The sequence below is a fragment of the Anopheles coustani genome, chromosome 2, assembly GCF_943734705.1.
Source record: "Anopheles coustani chromosome 2, idAnoCousDA_361_x.2, whole genome shotgun sequence".
Lineage (NCBI taxonomy): Eukaryota > Metazoa > Arthropoda > Insecta > Diptera > Culicidae > Anopheles > Anopheles coustani.
The window spans coordinates 79043571-79070912 of record NC_071289.1 but is presented as its reverse complement, the minus strand read 5'-3'; the positions used below and the strand labels follow the sequence as shown (position 1 = coordinate 79070912).

Sequence of the window (27342 nt, the reverse complement as noted above, 5' to 3'; positions counted from 1 at the left end):
CGTTTGAATTTGTGACGTTTGCTCGTCGGTTGTCAAACGACAAGACGTCAGTTTACAACTTACCGTCTCCACAGTCAGACGTGTTTTTCGCAGCTCCGTTATCAATCTCGTCCATTATTGGCGGATCTTTATCCGGCCCTGTTGACGGAGCACTTTTCCGCGAAACTGGTCAGTGTTCCAGAGACTCGAAGCTAAAAGGACTGATTGTGTGGTGCAACCTAACCTCCAAGCGTCCGAAGTTATCTTTCACGTACGTACGCAAACAGTAGCGGCACCTTCGCGAAAAAGCACTTCGAAAGTGTATAAATAGCAGCAAGAAGGAAAGATTCTACTCGAGATCCCGTTTTTCGATCGTTGGGCGATTGTGCGAGCAACAGCAGGGAAATAAAAGAACGAACTTGTGCATCGCGGTGTGCCAATCGTGGCCAGTTGTATTGTATTTATTTGTTAGCTACCACGTATTTATGGTGGTGCATCATCACCGCCATCATTTGCAACGAGCGGCATACATCATCAGTTCGCAAGTGCAGATCGTGCGTGTTTGTGTTTGTGTGTGTCTGTACGTATGATCGCATGATCACCGTTTGCTGGTGTGTGGTGGTGCATTGTGATCGCAGGTCGCGTATGTTTACATTGCGCCCGCGTGGAAGAAAGTAACGCCGCGTAGCGTATCGTACGATTTTGCCGTTGCCACATAACCACTTACCTTGTCCACGTGCCACAACAACACAGCACCATTCCGGTTGTGGAAAGAAAGTGACGGAAAGCAGTCCATTGTCTTGAGTGGCGTGATCGACGGCGTTAGGAGAAGCTGTAATTTCTTCTGGACGATCGATTCCAAAAACACCAGGGTCCCGTATTCGGATGCCGTCCAGCCAGGGTTATCACAAAGTAGCATCGGAGCCACCGATCGATCCCGTGGAAGCGGGAGGCACCGGAACAACGCCCCTCGGTCTCAGCAACAGCACGATCATGCCGGGCGGCAATAGTAACAGTGGCTCCGCCATGGTGACGGGGACGGGTGGGACCGGTAGCGGGACAATTCAGTCAAATCCGGCTGGCAAAATACCGGCCACCAACTCACAGCAGCGCCTCATGCCCACCGATTCGGACTCCGTGTCGTCATCGCTGGACGACGCGGACATTGACGTAGACCATCGGAGAACCCATCGGCACGAAGATGATTCGACGACGACGACGACCACGACAACGTTTGGCTCGATAGGGGCCAACGCTTGGTTCACCGTTGGAGTACTCTGCTTCGTCAACCTCATCAACTACATGGACCGGTTTACGATTGCAGGTATGTGGCTCACTTTACTTCACCCGCATGGCGTTCCCCCAAATTGTGCGCCATTCTTTGGTAAGGGCCGCAAAAAGCCTGTTGAATAATCAACAGGTTGCTCTCCTGGAATCTTCTCCCTACACTGTAACATGCACTTCAAGTTTCCACACAATGCATCGCAATTTGTCTTGGGCCGGAAACGTCGGTATCTTCGCCGCAGGGATTTTAAATAATAATGATGCACGTATTCAACCACTGCAGGGTTTTTGTAAAAAAGAAAAATTCTCATCACCCAATACACGCCAACGCAAAAGACCCCCAAAGGTTACGTACATGAATTCTTAATCTCTTGCTCCTCCTTCTCCTGATTTCATCGTTTCACACACGAACGGAGAATGCAAGTACAGCCCGCTGCACCTTTTGACTGCATTCTACGGTTAATTGTGGTAAGCGGCATTGAGAAGGTATTGCCCTTTAATCACGTCGGTTTGAATGGAAGCATACATCTTTGAATGGTTGTACATATACCAAATCTTGTGTGGGTTCATAAAAATAAAAGCCTAAATCATCCGTTCTTTTATTGTTGATTGGAAAGAATCAATACCAATGTTGATCACCCTACAAAATTACAATTTGAGGGAACCTGCATCTGGAACCTCTTGTTATCACCCGAATGATAGAGAAAAAGTCACCCTCGGAAACAACACCCTTCGACGAAACGTTGGGCAGGCATCTTATCTTTACCGAGACGCAAGCAATGAATACAAATCGCCCGTCAAAACTTATCTTCTATGGGAAAAATATTCGTCTCGTTTCTGTCTTTAATTTTTTTTGTTCTGTTTGGGGTTTCCCAAAGTCTAGTTTTGTTTGATTTTATAGATATGAAATCCTTTTTACTATTCATAAACGCATCGAAACACGCTTTGGTACAATAATAATCATCCATGAACACACTTATGACTAGTGGTTTTTCGATCAGCCGATAAGTTTTGTCAGTCATGCTAAATTTCCAATTTTGGTAACGTGCCGTTCCATATTTTCTTATCTATCAAACACCCCTTAGCCTTATTTTTTTCTCACTTCAACATATTTTCCACCTACCATATTTGTTATGGGCTTGCGATCTACACGCTCATTTAACACCATAAGGAAAAATGTCTTTTTCCCCCTATATTGTCCCTTTTTTTTTGGTAGCACCCTTAGGTCCCTCGATTAATCTTCCCATAATCCTTCCACAATCACACTATCGGCTCATTTTCGAAGGCTTAAGGAATGGAACGAACGTTATGTTCGATATTGTCAAACGTGGGATGGGCTGAAGGATGAACAAAAAGTGAATGTAAGTCATTTTTTTAAGTTTCATGTATGACGTTATTTATTGCATTTCGCTCCGTGAAGGGACCCTCCGGAGAATGCAGTGAGAAATAATGATGGAGATTCCTTATCCAGATTAAAAATCAACAAAAACCCGAGAATAATCAAATCGCCGGCACACCCTCCTGCACTTTCTTCCACCGGGACGCGCGATATCTCTCGTTGGGCAAATAATGCGCTTGATTATGGTGTGTTACAATAAATAATAATGCCCTCCCTCCCTGCGCCGCATCGACCGCATCGGCCCGGAAAAGCGGCGGGTTTGACGTGCGTGCACGTATCGAACAATTTGTCCAGCCCAATAACTCGTCCCCTTAGCGGCTGGTGGTGGTCGTCCCGTATCGTCCCGGTTCGATCGAGACACTTTTGACACGCCACAATGTCCTTTTTCCCCTGTTTGGTAAACAGGGTACAGGATGGGTTACTTCCCTCCCCTGCGGTTATCCTTCGTTCAAAAATGTTTAATTTCGTTTATTTGCTACGCCCAAACACCCTCCGAAGGGTGAACATTTTTTGGGAAAAGATAAATTAAGGTAATATTTCTTTACCAGCAGGGAATTTGTTTGATCCTCTTAGGACTGAGGATTTTTACTTTCGGTAGCCCGCAGTGCATCTTACATTTTACAGACGCACTCGGTAGACGCACCAACGTCCACCACCCTCAACCCTTTTTCCGGGTCCGGGGGCATCCTCCCCCTCCGGCACGAGGTCGTTGAAATATTTTCGAGCCAAAGGCCGTGCTCGGCTTCGGTGCTTCTGCTCCAACACTCGAAAACCCATTTGTCAGTCATAATTTTGACCGGCGCGGTTGATGATTGCAGTTGATTGGGCATTATGCGCCACCACTTCCAAATTAACCACCCCCCATTTCCCCAACCGAACCATCGTTTCACGCGTCTTCGCGAAAGAAGGTTCCGTTGCGCAGCGAGTGCGAGTTCTACGGTTTCGGATAGGCAAGAAACCGGTGGCCAGCCAGCTAATCTTAATTCGTGCTGCCTTGCCTCTCTGCCGGTTAAAGCAGAACGAACGGTAATGCTATTAACTGCGGGGGAGTAAAATTCAATTATATTTCGAGCAGCGCCAGAATGAACGCTTTTACACGAGGGTGTGGGATTCGACAGGGGGGGGTGTGTATGAGATCGCAGAAATTGTGCTGCTCGTGCCACGTAATTGTATTGTTTTGTGCTTAGTTTAACAGACGAATGGAAAGGTAAAATAGCCTGTAAAGAAAACGAACGAAGGGTGGGGTGTTTTTACATCTTATCAAAGATGCTCCATAAGATCCTTAACACTAGAACAACCGCGATTTTTACGCTTGAAACTTTAGCGCAAATTGTTTTCATTATTAAAAAGAAAATTTTTGAATACATAAAAATTAACATTCCTTTGGGTGTGTGAAAGTCGTGCATCAACGTTTGGTAGAATTGTTCAACCTTAAGAAATTATCGTGATTGAAAAAGTACCTGACCAAAAGTCAAAATGACGACTGGTCCGGTGGTTCTAGTGTTAAAACATTGTTAAAAATTGCAGAGAAAGAACCGTCAGGATTGCTAGATATTTTGTAATATAGAATATTGTGTGTCATTCCAGTTTGATCGTAACTAAGCACAAAATATAGACGACATCCAAAAACCCTCTCTATGGCTTTCTCCCAAGAAGCAAACACGTGTTCTCCCGTGTGTCGCCCCCCAGCAAATAGCTTCGCCGTACCTTCTTGAAGGGTTCTAATTGAGTTTCACAGTTTTCACTTTCACTCCTTCGTAGTGGTTCGCTTTCTCCAACTGCATCTACGAGAAAATAGGGCAAAGAAAAATGCCATGAATAAACCAACACCCGCGGCAACGGCAGCGATAATTGGTACCGAGGATCGCTTTGTCCACCCCGTCGGCACGATGTGTGGGTTCTTATGCAATGGTCTTGAATGGAGGAACTCGAGCTGCATCGCTTGCGGGTAGAACCGGAATTGTTTTACACTCGAGCTCAGAAATAATAGGCGCTCTTCTTTCATTCATACCCTTCCTAGTTCCCCGGTGGAAGAATCTGAGACAAGTCATTCGTTCGTTTACCTTTTTTTTCATGAATGAATTTTTCATTGTGGCGTCGAGTTAAATGGATGTACTTTACAAAATTATTTTCTGCGTACCGTCATCCTCTTATTTGGCTTGCGGTTAGTCATCCTACTCTCCAGATCGTAAGTAAAGTCCACAAGTCCCGCAAAGGAAATACACCATCCCAACCATGCTCCGACGTTCGTCTCGTGTATCGTAAGAGGGCGTACTGTTGGAGCTGTGTGTTGGTATTACGATCGCACAAGATTCGCTTCGAATTGGTGGCGACCCGATGCCATGTCCAATTAAAAAAGCTGACTTGTTCTTGCCTCCTTTTTTATCATTTAATTCAACAGAAGCTTCAACCGTACGGCTCCGCTTGGAAATCTTGGAACGACGCAGGAGAAATGCAAACATTTTACTTTGGTTGGGAATTGCAACTTGGGTAAATATTGAAAGAGAAAGGCAGAACAAAATTGATTACTCCTCCCACATTTGGGGGGGGCTTGAAGATGACTCAGAGTCATTACTTATACCCGGGTCGTACAGCCTTGGGGTTGGAGGGAAAATGTGTCACCGTGTTTCGGCGTACATTTCGGATTCGAATGTCTGTCTTGTTTGGGCCCACCATTAGCGTAATTATTTTCCAGTTAGACTGTGGCATAATCTGTAAAATAACTTGCCAACAACTTCGGGAGTTTGTTGTTTGGTGGAACTAGGACTTTACTGGTTACCGTCGAAGCTGTGTCACCATTTGAATAATTACCTTAGTTTCCGTACAATATGGTACTGCTTCATTTTTTCCCCTTTAAACTTGAAAAGACAGTCAAGCGTCAAGTAAAAAATCGAAAGTTACACGACTCATCTGCAAAAACCCATTCGTAAACGCTCGCTCCACTTCTCTTTGCCCCTTGATTGACTCCCTTTAGGAAATAAAGTTCGAAAAGTAAAAGCAATTTCACTGGAATCAAATTTTCTTTTCAATTTCTCTACCGGCAACAAACCCCCCCAGACCCCAGCACACCCTGGTGCTCCATTTTTGGGTTGTTTTATTTTGGAAAAAACAGCACTTTCGGAGTGAATTTTGTTTCTGCGCCCAAGTGTTTCGATCGAGCGCAATTTCTCCAGCCGAGCCGCGCCGTAGATCCCGTCACCGCGATGTTACACGTTTAGTCGTAGTGAGAGCGGGAATGTGAATTTTTCCTCCGTTTATTGAATTCCTGCTGGCTTACTTTCTTTTACGGTGTGCAGATGGCGGTAGCGGTTTGTAGGTGCCCAACTTTCGGTTTAGCTGGGATGCATTCAAGCGGGACGATCGCGGATGAGTGGTATGGATTTTTGGGGAGGATTTTGTTTTGGATGCACTTGGGCGATATAAAATAAAAGATGAAATTTAAAACATCATAAACACCTGTACGTTCAAACGAATCCAACATTCAAGGTAACCTACACCAAAAAACCCAATCCCACTAACATGTCTTGGCCATTCATGGGCGGCGACCTTCTCCGGAGGGGGTGTGGAAAATGGGTCGTCCCCACCCTCTCGCGGAAGGTGACATGAAAACGATAAAAAAAAAAATTTCATTTTTATTTGCAACCAACACGGTCACAAATATAAGGCCCCTCTAGTCCAAACGTGCGCAATAGGTTGGGGATGTCAAATTTGACAATTTACGCGACGTATGTCATTTTGTTTTATAGATTCGCGAATTTTGTTTTTCGAACTCGGGGATTATTGGTTGGAAGTATGATATATTTCCCTTTTTACTTGCTACAGTCTCACCACAGAACATACTTCATTCTGAAATACGTCACTTTATATCGTACCTCCGTCGTCAAGAAAGAGCCTTCTCTTAGGTCGATTTTATTTCTGTCCCGCGTTCTCCTTCTTCTTGAGAACACTTCTCTTCACAATTGTCCAAGCGTGAAGGTGGAAACTTTTTTTATTGTACCGTATGCATGTGCCATTTATTTCCAAAATAAAGACACTTTAAAGTATCCCAAGACACCCCAGAACGAACGAAGGGATATCCAACAGCAGTACCATTCTCTCACTTCTTTTTATTTTATGTATGTTTTTTGTTGTTGTTGTAATTCATTAAAAACATTTGATGGCTTTATACTGACGAAGATTGCCCTTTCTGCCTTCATCTGCGCCCAGTGCTTCCTGGTGTTTGTATAAAAAAAAACGTCTGTGCCAAGACGCTCTCCATTTTTTGTTTGCCCACCGTGGTTTCCCAAGCTCCGTGAAGAAGTGTTTCGCAAATTGGACAAACGGGCGTTTGTGAAACGCAGAAACTGTACGCACATATGGCGGTGTGCGTCGCCTCTTGCCTGCTTACCAAACACACCGAACACCACATCTGTTGCCGCCGTGCGGCTCCTTGAAATTGAACGTTCCAGAAGCGAACGTTCGCCAAAGGAATGTGATGTGTGTCCGAAGAGCCCGGCTTCGATTTCTTTGCAAACATAACGGTTGCGATGGTGTGCGAGTTTTGTTGGTTGATGTTTACTTTGTATCGTACGATCGAAGATCGACACTTTCCTCAGACTCCTTCTACCGGTTGGATGGGGAAATATAAATTGTATGCTTCCGATAATTTTCCTGTGAATTCGATTTCACCACTAAACTCTACCTTTAAGAGCTATAAGATTCTCGAAATCAATTCCACGAAGGTGGGCTTTCAGAGACCAAGTCTTCGAAAGTCTAATAAATATAATCTTCTTAATGTGATCGCCACCTTCACGATCCACGGAGAAAGTGTGGGTAGAATTTAGTTGAAAAACCAACCAAACCAACCCAAACAAGGCTCGACTTTCGATAGAATGGAAACGATAAAAAGGGGTAGGCATCAACCGGGGGGCGATAACATTTCCATTATGCTGCACTCTGGCCCGTTTCCCGATAGGCCAACGTGGGCGGGCGGCATCGGATGGAAGGATGGGGATGCACATGCAGTTGTTAAACCACCGGGAGGCGGGCGGGAACACCCTATAGAAAGAATGCAACATAAATTATCTCCGGTTTAAATTAAATTTCCTCACCACAGGGAAGGAGGTGGTACAAGGTGTGGGACGTATGGATTTTAAAGAAGAGCTGTGTGCCTGTGGGGGTTTTCCACCCGCGCACTGGCTGTCACTCGGTGGCTAATGCATTTTCCACGCGGGGGAGAACCACTTCCAAATAGGCGATCAATTTAAAACTCTGCCTCCCGTGGGCTGACGTTTGGGGGCGGAATTGGAAGCCCTTGGTGACCCTCGGGCGATAATCCATCGTTGTCCCCCCCTGCCCACCCATACCTTTCGAGGCAATGTGGAATCCATCATGGATGCTCAAACTGCGATCATTAGAACACATCAGGGCGTAACAAGCTCATCGTTTTTCCGATCGTCGATCCCTTCGGATGTTGCTGCAAGATCCAGCGGGACGCACTTGGAAGATGTTCTCAAAGCCTGACGGATGGCGTGATAATCCGGGAGTTGAAGCGCCCCAGCTTGGGTATCACTTCCCCCAGAGTGAATGACAGCTTCGAGCTTGGAGACAGAAAAACACAAATCAATCACCGCCCGGTGGCGTCAAGTGTGAGTCACATTTACATTCCACATCGATCGGGCGGGGAGGAAGAAAAAAAACTGATCGTCCGCTTCGTCCATTTTCTTTCTTGCATTAGTAGCATATTTCCCTGCATTACAGCGGTGACACAAAAATAAACAGTTTTAAATGCTCTCTCGGTATTGTGTTACAAAAAGTGGAATGTGGAATAATTTTTCCATTCGCCCCAACAAGCTAGACAAAACAACAGATATACAAATCCCTGCAACAACGTGAGAGGTCTGACATGTTTATTGAGCTAATATGCATTTTTATCGAACGAAGTTTTGTTTTTTCGATCGCTTCGACGAAGGCGCAGTCATTCTGTGTTTACATTCCAATCGACGGGGCATGTAATGGGACCCAATTACATTCCATCCAGTCGCAGCAAATACCGTTACGTTTAGAGAGTACACTTCGGGTGTCGTGACAAAATTCTCCACCTTTTGTCGCACGTGGCGAAAATTAAACGCACCTACTTCATTGTGCATCGAGTCACGTGGACCAGGAAGCGAAGCTGTGCACATCCAGAAGCAATAAAATTTTAAAATACAGTACCTACAACGGTACAGATAGTATTGGTATGCTCTAAGTAACCTAATAAGTATGCATGTTTCTATTTCCTTCATTTCCATAAATCATCATCAGAATGTAAAATATCATAAATTAATGCAAGAAGCAATTATAGTCTAACTGTTCAATGGAAAACGTCAGTCAATTTGAATATCATTTGCACAATTCTGTTTTCTCAGCACTCATAATACCATTATCGCGTTAATTTCACTTACTTTTAAGATACGATTCAATAATTACTTTTGGTAATACTTGAGAAACAGTCCTTTTTGGCAAATTAATAAAACAAATGCCAATACTCAAACAATGTTTTATGATGAGAATAACGTATTTTAAATTGAGAATATCCTCAGTTGATAAATAACCCCTTGTAATACAGGGGTAAGAATAGATGCGTCCTTTTGACGCACTCGGTATAATTAGGTGTAGACTTTTTTTCTAGTACGACTAGTGTTAAACACTAAGTGAAGTAAACATTACATCACAGTGTTTATAAAAACTTTTTCGGAATTTTAATACTATTTTTTCTATTTTCGTTTTGTTCCTCTACCTCTTACATATTATTGTGTGCTGTTTACAAGTTTTTCGAACGGTAGTTTTTTTTTGTAATATTTTAGGGATTTCCATACCAATTGTTCTATTTTCAGTTGTGATTGTTATTAAAATTAATTTTGTTAGTTTTTTGTTCTTTTCGTTCGTTTTATCGTGGATCACATTTATCACATATATGGCTTTATCGCATTGAATTATTATACTAACATTCAAGCTAAACAACATATGACTAAATGTGTGAAAAATGGAACCCCTACTACCTTTAATCAACAATTGGCATTACTCAGAGTAACAGAGTGTAAACGGAACATTTAAAATTATCGCGTTGAAATTCTGCAAACGAGGGTTGTCGCAACTTCTTTATCTCCTGATATCGGCTCCTTCGGGTGGCCAAAATTGTTCGGGGTTCGTTTAATCGTTCGAGCTGCAATAAAGAAAGAAGAAATTTTGTTGCATCACGATCGTACGATTCGCTGCCAATAAGTGCCGTTTGATAAGTGATCGAAGCGGTCTGATACGAGATGGTTTATTTTTGCTCCATTCCATCCAAACGCGGCTTCGAAGATTGGACCACTGCGCATCACGCAATCACGCGCCATATCTCGTCGATAGATGACGCCAGCGATGGTGATAGCGGGACACCACACCACACAACTCACACTGTGTACGTGTGTATCGCAACGTGGCGTTAGCGCGTTTCAGGCGGACAATTAGCGATAATTATATCATGGGTGGCGCAACCCTCCACCTCCCACCCCGGCTCCGGCATCGATCCCCGGCAAGAATAAACATTTTTGTTCAATAAACAAAAATGAAGAGAAAAATAAGAACACCCCCATGTTGTCCTCCAACATGATCGTGGTTTTGTACAACAGAGCGAAAGAGATAATGATGTGTCTTTTGGTCGGGGAATTGAACGGACAAGGGGGGTTTCCCTTCGCCAGCAAGATCGGTAAATTGAGACAATTTGCCTGCTTCACTGCAGGACCGGTGTTGTGTCTTGGCAATCATCGCCGTCTTCCAGTGCAGTCGTGCACTTCGAGATAAGACCTTTTACCACCATCTCAACAGTGTGGCATACCGTAAGTGTAAGGGCCTCCCCCGAGTATTAAGGTGGAGGTGTTCAACATTTTACATCATTTCCGGTGCACGACATATCAACCCAGATCCCCCGACAGGTTGCCCAAGAACTCGTTACCAACTGTCTCAAAACCGCATTAATCGTCCCTCTCAACGACTTGGGCAAGATTAAGGACATTCTTGCGACTCAACATCACCACGGGCTAGGAGGAGGGTGGTGATGGTCAGGCGACCGGCATGGGTGTTGCCTTTGCAAGCGAACCGATATGGGCTCTCTCTGTAATCAAACATCGTACGACACGGGACGATGGGAAGCCAATCGGAAATCGCGCAGTCGCAACCATATGTTATGGCTTATGCTAATGTTTTAGTTGCCTCCATGACGTGGCCGACTTCCAGGTTTCGGTGTGAGGGTTTCTGTCCACCAAGGCTCTTGACCGACCCGTTCCGGAAAAGGGGTGGCCAACAAACAGGCAATTGTTTCTGCATTTAGATGGATGCGGCGCCGTATGTTAATATTCTTTTGCTGCTCCTTTGCTGCTGTCTAGACAATTTGTGGTGGTGCTGTGAACATTCATTTCATTTCACTACACATTATTTATGGCAAATGCAATCAGGTTCTATTTTAAACATCTTGCTCAAGTATGGAAACCATCAAATAATCATCCCTCTTATTCTATTTGTTGCTGAATAGGATTATTTTTATATGCTATCGCTTTGAATTAAATTAAAATTTTTAATTAATTAATGTCAATTTTAAATAGGCTTGTTTTATGCTTTCGTAGTTGTTTTGTTGTTGATAATTTAATATTCAATTTAATAAAAAAATAAGGAGACATTCCTATACCAATAGCATGTTAAATGTTTATCATTGTTTTGTTCTTAACAAACGATAGGAAATTCCATTTACTGTGCCATGTTTTGTTTTGTTAACACTTCATTAGTTCAACCATATTGCTTAAACAATTCCTGTTTTTATGTTTCATTTTATCACACAGTCGTTTAGTCAGTTATCGTAGCCGTATTTCCCAAAGTAATAATAAATTTGAATCGTGTCACGTGTTCTGGGAAAACACCCTCCTCGTGGATGACGCAGCCACATATTTTAAAGGCCCACGGCGCACGTTTGCTTAGTATCGGTGACCATGAGGCGCGGCGCTGGTCGTACGATTTTTGTTTACTAGCAAACGTTTGAATCACGCGATGATTCGTCCGTGTTGTTGCCCCATGCACGACGTCACCGGGTCAGTATTATTATTATTAGGCGAGTGATTTGAGAATGAGCAATGTCCGTCCGCCGATGGAGGTCAATACGGACAGTCTGACCTCGACGTTGCTCCAGGATGTGAACATTGGATCCGCATCTGTACGGAGAGCGGAGCGGTCTTATCAGCTCTGTTTCTTACACGAGACTTCGGTCGAGGGTGCGGCTTCTACAAAAATAGAGCTACGGCTGTGAACATCCCACAAATCTTGATGATGTTTACTTTTTAATCGGTGCATCTCAATAACCTTTGCTTCGATGGTGTTGTTGACCCGCTTCCAAGGAGGGGGCTTTGAGGCTAGAGAAAGGAGCCTACGGGGTGATCCTCGCACACCAGTGCAACCAACATATTTCCCACGGTGGCTCCAACTTTCGTTTCCCAATCCTACGTACGGTGTGCAAAAACGAGGTCCACCTAATAACCGTCCAACAGTCACAATAACAACTACGCTTGTTGCCGGCGTTTGCCAGATTGCATCAGCAACACCTTCCTGTGTAAAGTACTGATCGCCTGTTCAACCGACCAACCAGGGCCAAAACAGCGTACGCCGGGTACTATTTTTAAACGTCGTTTAAAAAAATGTTACCCCTCGTCGCCGATGTAAAAGATCACCCGTCGTTTAAATGCAAAATTCTTTGCATTTTCTGTTTCATCACCCCACTTCCCCGTCACCCCACTCTCTTTAACCCGGTGGACCTCAAACCACGCACGAAAAATCGGCAAAACCCTTTCCCAGTCGGAATAGAAGAAGATTCCGTGCACCGCGCAAATCTACTGCAACGTGCAGAAGCGCACATTTTAAAAGTCCTCCACCCGATGCTAAAGCGACTTCCGTTTGGCGTGGCTCCACGGTGGAGGGAAGCCCCAAAGTGTGTGTGTGTGTGTGTGAGGCTCCCTATTGGGGAGACCTCGTACGTGGTGTTGTGTGGGAGCTACTCTATCGGCGGCATCTGCTTCACATGACGCAGTGTCCCAGGGGTTGGCAAGCTTTGGGCCGCGCCCTGAACTGGTTTGCATCGCAGAAACCTCACTTCCATATTTTAATGTTGACTCGGTATCAGTGCTTCCACAATATATCTTATGAGAATAAAAAGCGGGCGACAATGCCACTATATCTATTTGTTTCTTTTGTACACATCGAACCACTTTTATAGAACATCTATAAAAGTCTCTCTGTCACTTTTATAGAACATATATAATAATCATCTATTGCATTGTCTCTGAGAAATTTCAAATGATACTACGCTGCGTCACCCAAATGTGGGTGACATTCTTGTTCCCAAAATGTGTGTTGACGATTTCTTTGTAACTTTTGTTGAGATTAGATATCAATGAATTGTAAAAATGTTTCATGAAACGTAGAGTTTAAGTTGTAGTTGGAAGCGACACATTGTTTCTCTTGCTCGGACTGGCTCTTGAAAACTGAAACGTGTTACGATTTATTTATCTATTATACATTTTAGCCTTTTATGTATGGAATTTTGTGTACACTAAAAACTCGACCAATACTGAACCGTCGACTTTGAAACATCTACTACATATTTTAGCTGTTTTTTATGTATGGAGTTCGGTGTACACTAAAAACTCGACCAATACTGAACCGTCGCTTCTGAAACTTTTCACACATTAAGTTTAAGTACTGCAGATGTTGTTGAAGGTTTGTTTGATCACTATTTTTTGATTAAATTATCTATATTTTACAATTTAAACTCAGTTTTACTAACACAAACAAAACAAGCATGTAAACAAATGTCAAGGTGTATCCAACATAGTTACCCTAAGGTTTATACGTCACGGGGAAATTCATGAAATTTCATACATTTAAATATGCCGTTATTGTAACTAATAAATTAATTCAAACTTTCAAGTAAAGAGTAAAACCAAAAATCTTTTCTCAACCTTTTCTTCACCGAGCAACGCCGGGGCGTCAAGCTAGTTAAACATATTACAGAGATTGTCAGATGATATCGATGATAAACAAGACTAGCGTTCACGTTAGACACGATCACATTCTACAGGTCTTGACAAAAAACAACACATTATGAAAATGCACACGATCTTTATTTGTGTTGTACAAACTAAAGATTGTATATAATTTTCTGTAGTTTCTAGATAAAGTCGTAATCATTCGTAGCAACTACATTATATATTTCATTAAGATTTTCCTTAGTCTTAACATTTTGCTATCATCTGGCCCTTTTCCCCAAACCGCTTGCCGACCCCTGCGTGACGCGTACGCTTCCCACTTCTGCGGCTGCGGCTCGCGAACATGAAAGAAGTGGCGCGATCCGAAACCGACCAATCGGCGCACGATTAGCTGTCGATGCGATGTGACGTCACTGCTAGGGGCCGTCCAACGTCCTTCCCTTGGGGGTGCCGCGCCGAGCGAAGCCGGCGGAAACAAGATCCAAGAGGGGTGGCCACGAGACAGACGGTATGCGTATCTTTCCCCAAGGGGTGGTGGGGGCTGAGGACGGTGAAGTGTGTCCGTTATGTATGCGCAAAGGCGTGCTCTTTCGCTTACGTCGGGAGCTGCCTTACTATTATTATACTGGGGCGTCGTTTGAATTTTCACTGGCTACATTTTGCATGAGCGGGGTTTTTTTGTTGTTATTTTGAACTGGCCAGTTTGAACCGGTCGTTAATTTTTGCTTCATTCTCAACCGTTGCCTCCCATTAGCTCGTGTTTGTACTTTGCTCTTCTTCAGAAAAGAAAAACCCTGTAAGGGGTGGGAAACAGGTTTAACCAAAGCATCGTTTGCCAGGTCCACGCGGCAGCATTACGTGTCAGTGTGTGTGTGTGTCACCCTTTCGCGGCCCCACCACCCCGTTGTTACCACGTATCCAACTCTCCATCCGCCAAAGAGATGCCACGCCGGTTGGTTGGTGACGTACCGGTAACGGTGGTGGGTTAGACGCTGTTGGACGCATTCCACATAGGCCACCGTATCAGTACGTTGCCGCAGGATGACAACATCATCCCCCGAGGAAGTTATGGCTTGGTTTGCTGATAAGAATACAGAGCGTTGCCTCGGTACGATCGGCCGGATCGAGGCGGTTTGGCACCCCGCAAATTTGTTGTTTTAGTCGGCAGAGATTATGATTATACGATAAACAGTCCCAGACTGCGTTGGTTATGGTACAGGAATGACGCATAAACAAAACAAACAATCGATTTATCGTCCGATGTAGCGGCACACCGTTTGTTTTAATGGCAAACATTAGTATCATTACCTAAAACACCTCCGACGAACGCACGATCGCACAGCTAAAAATAAGTGAATAAATCCAATTTTCCAAGACCTCCTCCGTATCGGATCAGTTTTATGATGGCTGGCGAAAGTTGGTGTTATGTCAAATTTATTCTCACCTTATTTAGGTCACACCGTTGCAAACTGCAGCTTTCGCCCGCTTGGTTCGCTGGTTCGCTGGTTTGTTGTCGGATGATGGTTGGCCAAACATTTCACGTCACCACAAACTTGATGTGCCAGCACCACCAGCGTGGTGAAATTTGCTTCTCGTATCGGTATGGGAGTACGGTGGGGGGGAGTGGGGGCCTTGTCTGACTATTTATACAAAGTTGCTACCCTTATTTCTCCCTTCCACGACGCGGGCGGCCAAGTCCATTTCACGCACAACAGTGTACTTTGCGATGCAATCTCTCTCTGCTGCGGACGAAAAGATGACCATTATTATGTAAGATTGTGAGATTCAACATCGGAAAGGTGGTGGCGCGTGTCACCTTTGCGTCGTAACGATAAATTATGTGTTTCTAGGGTGAAGTACCAGAGGGGCGATTGGCGGCTACGAGGAATGTTTCGCGGTACAATCTTATAACAACTAAATGGTCGAGCAATGGAGAACAATGTTATCTGTTTTCAAACTCCTTCAGATCGAGTGTTTCATGGCACGAATGGGAGAGTTTTTCATTTAACTCCTGGTACTCCAAAGGTCAAACCCATTTCACATTTATGGTGTAAATCTTGGACCGAAAAAGTAGAGTGTTAATTACCACAAACTCTCGGTGAAGAGAATTCACTGCAATGAAGTATATGAACTCGCTAAAAATGTTTAAAAAAACGAATTCCACTAGCTCTCTGTAGAATAACTGCGACACTTTGAAGTGCCATTCAATTAGCACTCTCAAAGTTCTTCCATCCTATCAAACGCTAGTACCTCTCCACTGGTGTGGCAACAACATCCAAAACCGGTCCCGATGCTCTCAACTGACCTACGATGTCTGCTCCGGATGACTACAACTACTTCTCGTCTCTGATTACGGAGGCAAATAGTGGCCCGCGCAAATGGTAATGCAGGAACTGAGTCATGGCCGCCAGGGAGTGCGCCCGGCGCGCGCTCTCCGCTTCTTGGAGTGTTTGTCTATTTGTCTATTCGGCGCGCACTATCTATATGGAGGTGCACTTGACCGTATCTTAACACGTGATACATACTCGTCGTGTGACTACACCTCGTACTCAAGGACTGTGTCATTGAAGACAGCCACTAGCACCACGCATTTTGGGTGGAATGAATAATTGAATTAACCTGCAGAGATTATGGCCCGTAGACAATCGCCGTGAAAACGATCCCGTTTTAAGACTTCGGCAAGTGTGAGTTTATATGTTTTTCCATCCAACTTGCAACCACCGTTTCCACTCGATCGGGGAATCGTAAACATGTCAGAAGACCATAAACTGGTGTTCGCCGTTAAAAAGTTGACATGCCGCAGATAGTACGGATATCATGCCCAACCAGTTTCGTGAGAGTGGTACGATAAGTCAGTAGCAGCATCGAGAACTTTAAGGGCGGCTGAGTTCGATCAATCATCACCGAATGCAGTGCTAGAGGGGTTAAGTTTTATGCCACTTGATGGATTCCAGCTGCAGCGCTATACTCTGCACATGCTGCACAAAGATGTCAGAGGGACCGATCGCATCATCTCCGCCGCAAGGTTTATTTTAGGACCGGTTATAGCTACCCACTCCGGCGGTAGGATTATTCTCCTCAGAAAAGGGTGTAAAAGTGAAAACTACTTGAGAAAAAGGGTTCCCCAAGCTGGGAGGAATCACCGCGTCGGGGATCATACCACAGAGAATGAGGGTGATCAGCTTAGATCATGTCTTTAGGCTTGAGGGCGATCGCCCTAAAGGTTAAGGGCCGATATGCCGGTCGGCATTCGAAGTGGTAGAGGGGTTTGACTTGCTGCTTACCGAAACGTCACCCGGTGGCCGGTGTTTTGATCCCTTCCTGTCCATTTGCGGGATGTTTACATTGATGGGTTAGGGCTATATCAATAAATCGAACCATCGCGGGAGCGTGCCGTTGAATGAATGTGTGTGTTTAGACGGCGGAGGAGATATGTTGTGTTTGGGGGAAGTGGACCTAACGCCAACGCCACAGAAACAACCGCAGCAAGATTCTTCGTTGTTTGTTTAGATCCTTCGAGTGCATCATCACGCTGTGATTGAATATGCAGGGCTAGACGTCATTCATTTCCTCTTTTCAACATGTTTCTTCACCTTCGAGATTAATGGATTTTTTCTACAAAATACGAGGTGAATTCGGTAGGAAGATTCACAAACACAACACTTCATCCATACTGGAGCATTCGATTTAAGTGCGGAATATAATTCTTCACTCCTCCGACGTTTCATCTCGAACGGAAAATGCATTCTTTAGAAAAAAAGAAAAATGCGATGTAAACATACCACACGAACCGTTTTTTTTCATTCCCGGATGCTCCCTTCATGGTACGTCGATTGCAAGTACGCACATATGCCGACGCGATCACGCGATCCTCACCCAATGCAAGAGTCAAAGTATGTGTGTGTTTTGGCGTTTTCTACGTCGCTTGATGCTGTGCCAAGAAAAAAAAAGAAAAGCTCGATCGTTCGGACGATATTTTTGCCGCAAAAAACGAGATCCAAAAATTATCGTACGATGCGCGATCATCACCCCGACGCGCACTGACGTTTTGTTTATCTCGGTTTCATTAGGATTAATCAAACGATGACTAATGCGATCGTCTCTCATCGTCGTGCTGTCATCGTGATGATGATGATGAGGATCCTGCAGCGCCTGGGTGGGACTGAAATGAATTTCATTTCTCGGCCTTCGTATGGAAGTTTCACCCGATGTAAATGAAACAAAACCGTTGAATGAGATTTTTGCATTCCAGCAACATCTTCCCCATCGCCTCTTCGACAAACAATTTGCCCCACAGTCTGACCATGTCCGATCGCTCAAGAGCAACTTCCCAAGGCCAACCCAAGAGTTAAACATCTGCTCGAATTGTAAACTCCACTATAAAACCATCGGTCTGTTGCGGTGGATTCCACACGATCGTAACTCAATCGACTCCCGTGATCGTACACGCCCTGCGCTTGAAAGTGTCCGGCCTTCGCCACCGATATCAATCAATTTCGCCAATTTACCGTCAATTTGGCGGGTGATCTTTTGCCCCGCGTCCAGTGTCGAAATTGACACTGAACTCTCCTGGAAACGGTGAGATCAATTTGATGAAATGTCAATTGACTGTGGCCCGCCCATGTCGTTAAAGATCGCGCGGACAATTTTTTCATCAGACAGGTTTTGAAGTCTCACGTCCATTAAACAAGTGGATTGGTGAGTTATGGTTGGGAAAACTTAAAAAAATATTCAGAGGTAATTTTCCCACGTACATCAGGTTTTCATGATATAGAATTTTCATTGATTCATGTTTTAAATTACGAAAAGAAATGCTTTAAAAAGCAAAATAAATGACTCTTTCAATGTCTAAAAAAGTCTACCAAAATGATCCACAAATCTAACCAATGATTTTTAAAGCCCTCCTAACGTGTATGTGGTATTAACCACGGTATAACCTCCAAAAATGGTCGTTGCCATGTCGGTAAGGACTTACTTCCTACTGCTATGCACCTCATCACCGTCAATCCGCATTACAGCTTTCCTCGGTGATGCAACCATAACACTCTGTTGTCGACTTTCAACTGTCCCTCAGCGTTCCTCGTCGGTCCGAACGGAAGTAAAAATAAACTATTCTAAAGCCAATGTGTTGTTTGGTCTTCTCGATGGCGCTTAGACATCAGCGCTCAACAACCGTAAGAATCGGAAGACAACAACAACGACATGCCACATACGCTCTTGCCGTGTCACGGTTCAAAGTCGCGAACCGCGATCTTCCGATGTCCTTCGTGTACGTCACGTTCACGGATCGTACGATGGGACGGTGGAGGGTGCTTAGTGGTTTAGAAGAAAGTTTAAATCGTCTCGTTTAAATGATGCAATAGGTTAGTACTTTGTTAAGAAATACATTGTCCAACCAACATCCTGTAAAGTCACTCGGTTAGCACCAACACCGACATGAAACCTCGGGAGGGTGACCATTGAGCTTTGCAAATCGGTGCTAATTGGTTATGGACGCGCCGTGAAGTCATTTACACTTCCGTTGCTTCTATTCGGCGCAGAAAGGGCGAACGTACGAAACTGCTTAATAAACAAGAGGAACACCGCAATTTGCCAAAGTTTAATCGAATGCCCCTATTTATTATGCATAAGAAAGTGATCCACTAACTAACTGCCTAAAGAAAAGTGCAGCAGCATTTATTTTCAATATTTAACATCTCGTTGAACCCACCATTCAATCGGAGAAACAAAGTTGGCAAAATCAAGCTGTAAACAGTGGGTTAACAAAATGCAATTGAAAACAATATACGAATTTACGCAAAAGCTATGAGTTTGTACCTATCATAAGACAGAACTGGAATGATTTTATCAGTCTAGAGTTGTTAAGAAGATGAAACTTCAGGAAAACTAGTGAAATATGATATAAAAAATACCAAACTTCGTCTTGCAAACAAGAGAGGTCAAATTTACGTCACCGGAACAAAAGCCAATTCGTTACAGCCTTCCATCAGGTGAGGTTTGCGGTGACGTACGCTGTCTCATGACGACTTACCTTGTCCGTGTACCGAGACCCATGTTTGCCATTTTCGTTACCTTCTGCCGTGCCACAAGAAGATGTTGTAAAAAAGAACGGGTTTTAGTTATTTTTTGTTTGCCGGAAATTGCTTTTCGCATGCAGCGTCTAACGACGGGACGAATTGAAGTGAATCTGGGCAGTTTGATTAACTCCTCTTTTTTCCGTTTTCGTTCCGTTTGTTTGCCGTTTCCCTTTGCAGGTGTGCTGACCGAAATACAGGACCACTTCAAGATAGGCGATGACGAGGGCGGCCTGCTGCAGACGGCCTTCGTCCTGTCGTACATGATCTGCGCGCCCCTCTTCGGGTACCTGGGCGACCGGTACTCCCGCAAGTGGATCATGGTGCTCGGTGTGTCGCTGTGGAGCACCACGACACTGCTCGGCTCGTACATGCACCAGTTCGGCTGGTTCATCACCTTCCGGGCGCTGGTCGGCATCGGGGAGGCCTCGTACAGTACGATCGCACCGACGATCATCTCCGATCTGTTCGTAGGCGAAATGCGCTCGAAAATGCTCGCCCTGTTCTACTTCGCGATCCCGGTTGGGTCTGGATGCGGGTAAGGTGTTTGCCGTGGACGTGGTCCTCCTGAATGACCCCCCTAATTATGCTTATGGTTCTTCTTTTAGGTACATCATCGGTGCGCAGATGGCCAGTCTGATGAACTCGTGGGTGTGGGCACTTCGGGTGACACCGTTCCTGGGGCTGATCGCCGTCGTGCTGATCATCATGCTGCGGGACCCGGAACGCGGACAGAGCGAAGGATCGCATCATATGCAGGCCACCTCGTACGGTGAGGACATCAAGGCGGTCATGCGTAATCCCTCGTTCATGCTGTCGACCGCAGGCTTCACGTGCGTTGCCTTCGTGGCCGGTGCGCTGGCCTGGTGGGGCCCGAAGTTCATCCATCTCGGTTTGACATCCCAGGCGGGCAACGAGCATGTCACACTGAACGAGTAAGTATCGAACCCACTTGCGGTTGAAATTCTATCGACGAGGAGGTTCCATCGCGTCGTCCTCCAAGACGCGATGTTTAACGTTTCTTTCCCAGGAGCCCCTATATCTAGTTATCTGACCCCCCTCTTCTAACAAATCATTCCTTTGCCTGCACCATTGAAGAGTGTCCCAGCGCTTCGGCATCGTGGCGATGCTGGCTGGTTTGATCGGCGTTCCGCTCGGTTCGTTTCTGGCAACGCGTCTACGGCCCCGGTACGCCAACTGCGACCCACTGATCTGCGCCGCCGGGCTCATCACGAGCTCGCCGCTAATCTATCTGGCGCTGGTCGTGATCAAGTACAGTGGCGCCTGGTGCTTCACGCTGGTGTTCTTCGCCGAGATGGCCCTCAATCTGTCCTGGCCCATCGTGGCCGATATGCTGCTGGTAAGAAGGGCGCGAAGCCTGGAGAAGGTTGTACAAAGAACCAAAAAAGGATGGAATGGATTCCATTGGACAAAAAGCGGCACACCACCGTCATCGGTTAAGGAAGATCGTAATCCGGATCGGGCGGAAACTAAACTACTCAAAGCTTTTCGTTTTAGATGTTACCAAGATATTTTTGGCACTACTCGTTTTTTGTGTTTCTTCAAAATTAATCAATTATTTTTCTTCTTTCTCTCTCTCTTTTTTCTCTATTCCTTCCACTCCATCCACCTGTTCGCTTGGTTGGTGGCGACGCTGGTTCACTGATTTGTACTAAATCGTGCGACTTTCCTTGCACCGGCTTTGTGACAATCTATGCATAATTCGTCCGTTAGGGTGTCGTTCATATTTGGTGCCATCACGATGACGACCGGTATTATCGGCGTACCGCTCGGTTCGTACCTGTCGACGCGGCTCAGCATCAAGTTCCCGCAGGCCGACCCGTACATCTGTGCGGGCGGGCTGCTCGTGAGCGCTCCCCTCCTGCTCGGCGTGTTGTTCGCCGCACGCGTGAACATTATCGCGACCTACGCGCTTATCTTTTTCGCCGAACTAGCACTGAATCTCAATTGGGCGATCGTGGCGGATATTTTACTGGTAAGAGACAGCAAGCAAAACCCGAACAAACCGAAAACCGGACCATCACCACTCTGTTGTGTACTACCACCCACCCTCCGTTGTTGTTGTTCTGTTGTTCTGGCGTAAACCTAAAAACCAACTGCAGCTGCTTCAAACAATGTTGTGTATCTACTACTCTTCACTACTACTTTATCACCTTTCGACCTACTACTACCACTCGTTAGCTTTTGTTGTTTCTGTTTGTTGCTTCTTTAAAACATCGTCCCCGTTTGAGCACACAAGCTCTCACACAGCACCATCCTTTTACTAAACCTGAATTCCCAAAACTCTACCTCCTATTCCTGAACACCCGTAAACCTATGCACGCTTTGGCTTTTTTATTCTCTTTCCGTGATAGATGGTGATCGTGGAAATGGTGATGGATCTTATGTGAGCTACAAAAACACTTCTCTTAGATGGTGTTGGAAATTGAATATAATTTGTACAAAGTTTTGTGTTTTACCGATAAAGTTTTAATGATGATTTTTTTAAGAAAATGTTCATGTAGCTGCCGACAAAATTTAAACCAACGGAATGAACTACTCATTCAATTGTATTTTTTTCATTTCCAGTAAACATTTCGTACCTTCAATGTGGCTACTCTAGTCGCTAGTCCATTGAAACACTTCCCCTTTTACTAGACGTTCTCAGTAATGCCCCTTTGGAGGGTCCTTTCGTGACTGCAAGTAATAATCAACTCGCGTAACAGTTTCGCGTAAATCGTGCCGCCAGACAGTCGGGAGCTAGTTTTGTTACTTCCGGCCAATTTTCTCCAATCCCGTCTGGGTGGCTTTTCTTTCGCGCATAGGAAATTTTAATTTCCGGACACGTGTTTCTATCGTTCGATAGACTTCCCATTTGATTTTTCTTTTGTGATTTTACCACCAATGCTTCGGTCATCGGGGAAAAGTGTAAATCCTCACCTACTAATTCCCACCACCGCAAATTGCAAATGTCTGAGTGTGTGGCTTACCACCCGCATTAAACGAGGGTCCTAATTTTTCAACCCTCTCTCAAACAACCACATTCCCCGTTTTTGTGTATTTTTGGATTACCCCAGACAAAAATTTAAACATTCCCTTTCCTAATTTTTTCCACGTTCTTTGTGTTTGTGTGAGTGTGCGTGTGTGTAATTTTTGGTTATCATTTAAAAGAAAATCATCGCTGGTGCTTCAACGTTTTGATAATTTCCAAATTGTCGACGATAAACACAGGGCATCTTCCGAAAAGAGAGATAAATTAAATGATCAATTTAAAACAAAGCAAAACGTAACCAAAACGTTCAGTCAGACTTACTTAAACCGACGACAACGCAGTACAGTACCGTAAAATATCTGCACCGGCCCAGACAATCCCAAATGCGATTCGGTGCTCGTGAAGCAAACGTAAACGTGTTGTTCGCGGCAGTTCTGGATCATGCTCTGGCATGATATAGATTTTACTTTTAAATAAATCGGATGTATAGATTGTCACAAGCCGCACATAAAAAAACCAACCATAGATCAGTGTGGCTTGTTTAATTAACTTAAACGTGGTTATAACCCACAATTTTCCGTCTTTAAAGGCCTTTGTTTTGGTTTTAAAAATCTGTAGTTTTTGTTTTATTTTTTGGTCAAACTGTCACGAATGCGTTTATAAGCGTTGGTCGACAGGTCCATTGCTTTTGTTTTAACGGATTGCAAATTTGAATTAATTCATCTCTCTCACGGAAGTAGCGCCCTCTCTTGTAAGGTAGTGCAATTATCTAAAATGACATTTGCAAACGAATGTATGCAATCGGCACGCACGACAAATAGTTCAAAACTGGTTTCTACAGTTATTTTATTATTTCATCAATTTCACAATTCACATAGAGAAAGCAACTCGCGCATCTTGTTATTAACATCATATAAACATGTTTGAATCAGCCCAGTTGGTACCGGAACAACGCTCCATCCTTTTTCTCATCAACTAATAACAAACCATCTTAAAAGAACACCGACTAATAATGTGTCTTTTTGTCGTTTATCCCGTCGTCGCTATCCGTTTCAACAGTATGTCGTTGTACCGACGAGACGATCAACCGCTGAAGCTTTCCAGATTCTGATCTCCCATGCATTCGGAGACGCCGGCAGTCCTTACTTTGTTGGTTTGGTAAGTCCTCTTGTACTACGTGCTATCATCTCGAATTTGTCTTAATTTTTTCGTCTCTTTTGTGTTCTTAATAGATGTCGGAAGCTATCAAGCGAGTGATCCGGCTGTCCGCCGATGCGTACTCCGGCTTCGAAATGGTACGGCCAGCGATCAGCATGCGCAGTTTGTCGCAACTGGCCGAAAATGTTACCGTCACTGCACTGGAAGTCATCAATGCGACGACGACGACGACGACGACGACGACCACGTTAGCACCGTCGATGGATCAGACAGTGCCGGACCCGGAAGATGACTCGCCACTGGTAAAGTTCCGTGCCCTCCAGTACGCCCTGTTCTCCACCTGCTTCGTGGAGATCCTCGGCGGAGTGTTCTTCATGATGACCGCCATTTACATCGTGCGCGATCGGCAACGCGTAGACCAGGCGATCAGTGGTAAGGATCAGTTTAACCGTTCCATTCCGTGTGGTTCCTCCGCTCTTTTGCTGCTAGTTCCGTTGATCTCACTTCGCTTGGACGAACGTTTCCTAACGAGATAAAACCCTTTACCACGCTTTTTGCTGCAACGTTTTTTTTTGTCTTTTCTTCGTCACACATTTTTCCATTTCACTCTCATGCGTTCTTTGGTTCATCTCGCTCGTTTCCGCACATCCTTCCTGTTGTGGGTCACCGATGATTTTCTTCAATCCATTATCACACATTTGTGCGTGTGGCACGCGCGTTCGTTTGTCACAGGATGTCAGCTCGAGCTCAGCGAAAGCTCCGGATCGGACGGCAACGGTACGGACGACGGTCAACGGTCGCTGCGGACGGCGGTGGCCAGTGGTAGCACCATTGCTGCGACCTCCTAACGGCGCCGGCAACCAAGTGAAGTGATCTAATTGGTGGTGTCCTTCGGTTCGTAACAGCGTCATCATCCCGAGTGGATCCGATCATCCATCCATCCGTTCCCCCCATCGACCCGTGCTAGTCTGTGATCTGTAATCCCTTTGCCATCCCCTTCCTCCGTCCTGTGGAAAAAAGGATAATCCCAACACCAAAAAGAAAACACGTTACGAATCGAAGGCGGTTGTGTTGAGTGTCCCCGGGGGACACTCCGAAACAATACCCGCTGGTTAGACGCTTCTTACTTGCCATTCACTTGCTTTAGGTCAGTGCCACATTGCATTCGGTCATGAAGGTTTTCCCTCTTTTCCCGTGTGGTTTCTTGTGATGTGTGCCGTGTGCGTAGAATGAATTCGGTTTTAGTAGTTTGTGTCCCTTTTGCTCTCAATCTTTCCGTCAACTTTCTGTTTTGTTCGTAGGTTTGATTGTTCTTCTAATTTCATCCTTTTGGACTCTTGTTTGGTTTTAGAAATGCTGCATAGCATTTTTATATTGCCAAGTTTTGCATGGTGATTCTATTCTTTTCTTCGTTCTTTTGAATCTTATTGTCTTCTTTTTGTACCAGATTGTCGTTTGTTTTGTTAGTTTGTGTTTTTTTACGTCTTTTCTTGCTTAACTTTTGAAATCGTGTTCGCCGGTAGCTTTTGCGTTCTTAACACAACGAGTTTTCCTTCTACATGTTAACCGTCCTTATTGTTGGTCCCACATTAATTACCTTTGTGATGCAAATCTCATCCCCTTAACAGCGAATCAATCGAGCAGTGCCTCCGCACACCGACTGGAAGGCTCGGTCTCCGACATGGAAGACACGTTACCAAGCGCACCATAAAATGCCGCGTGTAGAAGGAAGCGAACAACAAAAGACTCCCGCCTCGTCCAACAGAGAAACGTCCCCGCCGTGCACGTAGCGATTGGCATATGCATTTCAAAGTGAGACGAGCAAAACCGTTCTATCTTGTTGTAGGATGATCGTGATCGATGACCGCAAAGATACTACGGGGGGAACCCAGGGTGTTCCCAAGTGTGCTCGATCGCGGTAGGGTTAAGGATAGAGAACTAAACAGAACTGAGTATCGCGTACAGAGGTAACCGCGCGTGAGAAGATGGTCCTCCTTGCGGTGACCTCCTCGGTCATTCGCTGCTCTCGCAATTTCTTCTAGGAGCACATTACCACATCACACACCGTTTCAGCTCGGTTAGCATAGGGAAACGGTAATGATTTTCTCAACCTAAAAAAAATGGAGCAAATCAAATCCCTACCAATCAATAGATACGTTTAAGAAAATGTATCTGAATGTAGAAAAATATCAAAAACACACATAACAAAAAAAAACCACAAAAAGTAAACTCCCAAAAGCTGTAGGCAATCGATCGGTTTATCCTACGATCACGCATCGCGGATGATCGGTTATGTATCAAATTTAGGATTTAAAATTAATTTTTTTTTGCGGTTGGTTGGGAAAGCATTAGCAATTTAAGGACAGGGTGTGTACATAGAACTACTCTACTCTAGAACCCAAAACAATTAGACACTCAAATACGCATACCCTAAACACACGCATTAGGAAGATAGGATTGATAGCAGTTTTGCTGTTCAGGGACATTGTTTCTAGTTTAGGAGTACGCGAACGTAACGCGTTTCTTCTGCAAAACGTAGGTCATCACCATAAAGGTCGGTTGTAAATTAAAAACCCGCCCTTTCCACATGTTCCAACGTGATTCTGAATAATTGTACGACGACACACTACGGTACGATAGGGAAAAGGGAGCATTGAATGCCTTGCCTAGAGTAAGGCAAAATACGGAACTACGGAGATACGAAAGGATTGGTATATAAGTCCATAAACTCTGAAGCGGAAAAGAACAAGGGGCCATTTGAGTTTGCCGGGTAGACTAAATTATTCGCGTGATAGAATGTGTTTATTGGAATACCGATAGTTGACAAATTGGCGGCCAACAGCTGCAATTGACTGACAAAAAAACGGCGAAAAAAAGCAAAGGCAAGGCACAAACGCCAACAAAACGTGTTAGGCAAATGTTTGAAGAGAGAGAGAGTGGTAGCAAATTTCGCAAGCATGTTGAATTAGTGGATCAAACCTTATCAATTTCAAGTATTTCTTCCCCCCGGCAAGTCAATATTCACGATATAGAGAGACTGTCGATATGAGAAGTGATTCTTGTCTTTCGACCTTTGCCGGTGTATACATACGGCTCTTATATCTCCTCCCCCACAGTAAGATAGAGGGAAACTCTTGCCTCCCCTCGGACGCGGAGATTGTACCCCCTGCTGAACCAAGGCGACCAAAACCCCTAAACTAAATACCGTGATTTAATAGAATTCATCATGCAAGGGATGAATTAGGCTGAAGATGACGAGCAGTAGAATAGGAAAGTTTATTAGAAAGCGGAAGCATATTTATTATTAGATTTTCTGTTTATCATTTTGTCTTGTTTTGGGCCGGGAATGAACTGAATGAACGAGAAAATGGATTGAAGTTTAAATATAACTGAAAAACTGTATTACCGAAACGGTGTGTCGAG

The 27342-nt window shown here is 44.7% G+C and overlaps 1 protein-coding gene across 3 annotated transcripts; it reads left to right on the top strand.

Moving 5' to 3' along the window:
• Window positions 1-90: 90 nt before the first annotated feature.
• LOC131263357 (protein spinster) lies at window positions 91-27321 on the top strand. 3 transcript variants are annotated; one of them, XR_009178249.1, is made up of 8 exons: window positions 91-1303; window positions 19950-20307; window positions 20378-20704; window positions 21504-21765; window positions 23821-23919; window positions 23994-24351; window positions 24652-25066; window positions 25548-27321. XR_009178249.1 is itself a non-coding variant. In XM_058265544.1 (7 exons), exons 1-7 carry the CDS (start codon window positions 865-867, stop codon window positions 25628-25630), a joined length of 1926 nt encoding a protein of 641 aa, XP_058121527.1. In that variant the 5' UTR covers window positions 91-864; the 3' UTR covers window positions 25631-27321. The 3 variants fall into 3 exon arrangements, 1 of the variants encoding a protein (XP_058121527.1); XR_009178250.1 differs by lacking the exon at window positions 21504-21765 and adding an exon at window positions 20868-21129; XM_058265544.1 differs by lacking the exon at window positions 24652-25066.
• The last annotated feature ends 21 nt before the right edge of the window (window positions 27322-27342 follow it).

Excerpts from the sequence above, each read along its gene's own strand:
- LOC131263357 (XM_058265544.1), top strand. The coding sequence starts at position 865 with ATGCCGTCCAGCCAGGGTTATCACAAAGTAGCATCGGAGCCACCGATC. Across the intron at positions 1,304-19,949 it reads GGACCGGTTTACGATTGCAG|GTGTGCTGACCGAAATACAG; the intron begins GTATGTGGCTCA and ends TTCCCTTTGCAG. Across the intron at positions 20,308-20,377 it reads CCGGTTGGGTCTGGATGCGG|GTACATCATCGGTGCGCAGA; the intron begins GTAAGGTGTTTG and ends TTCTTCTTTTAG.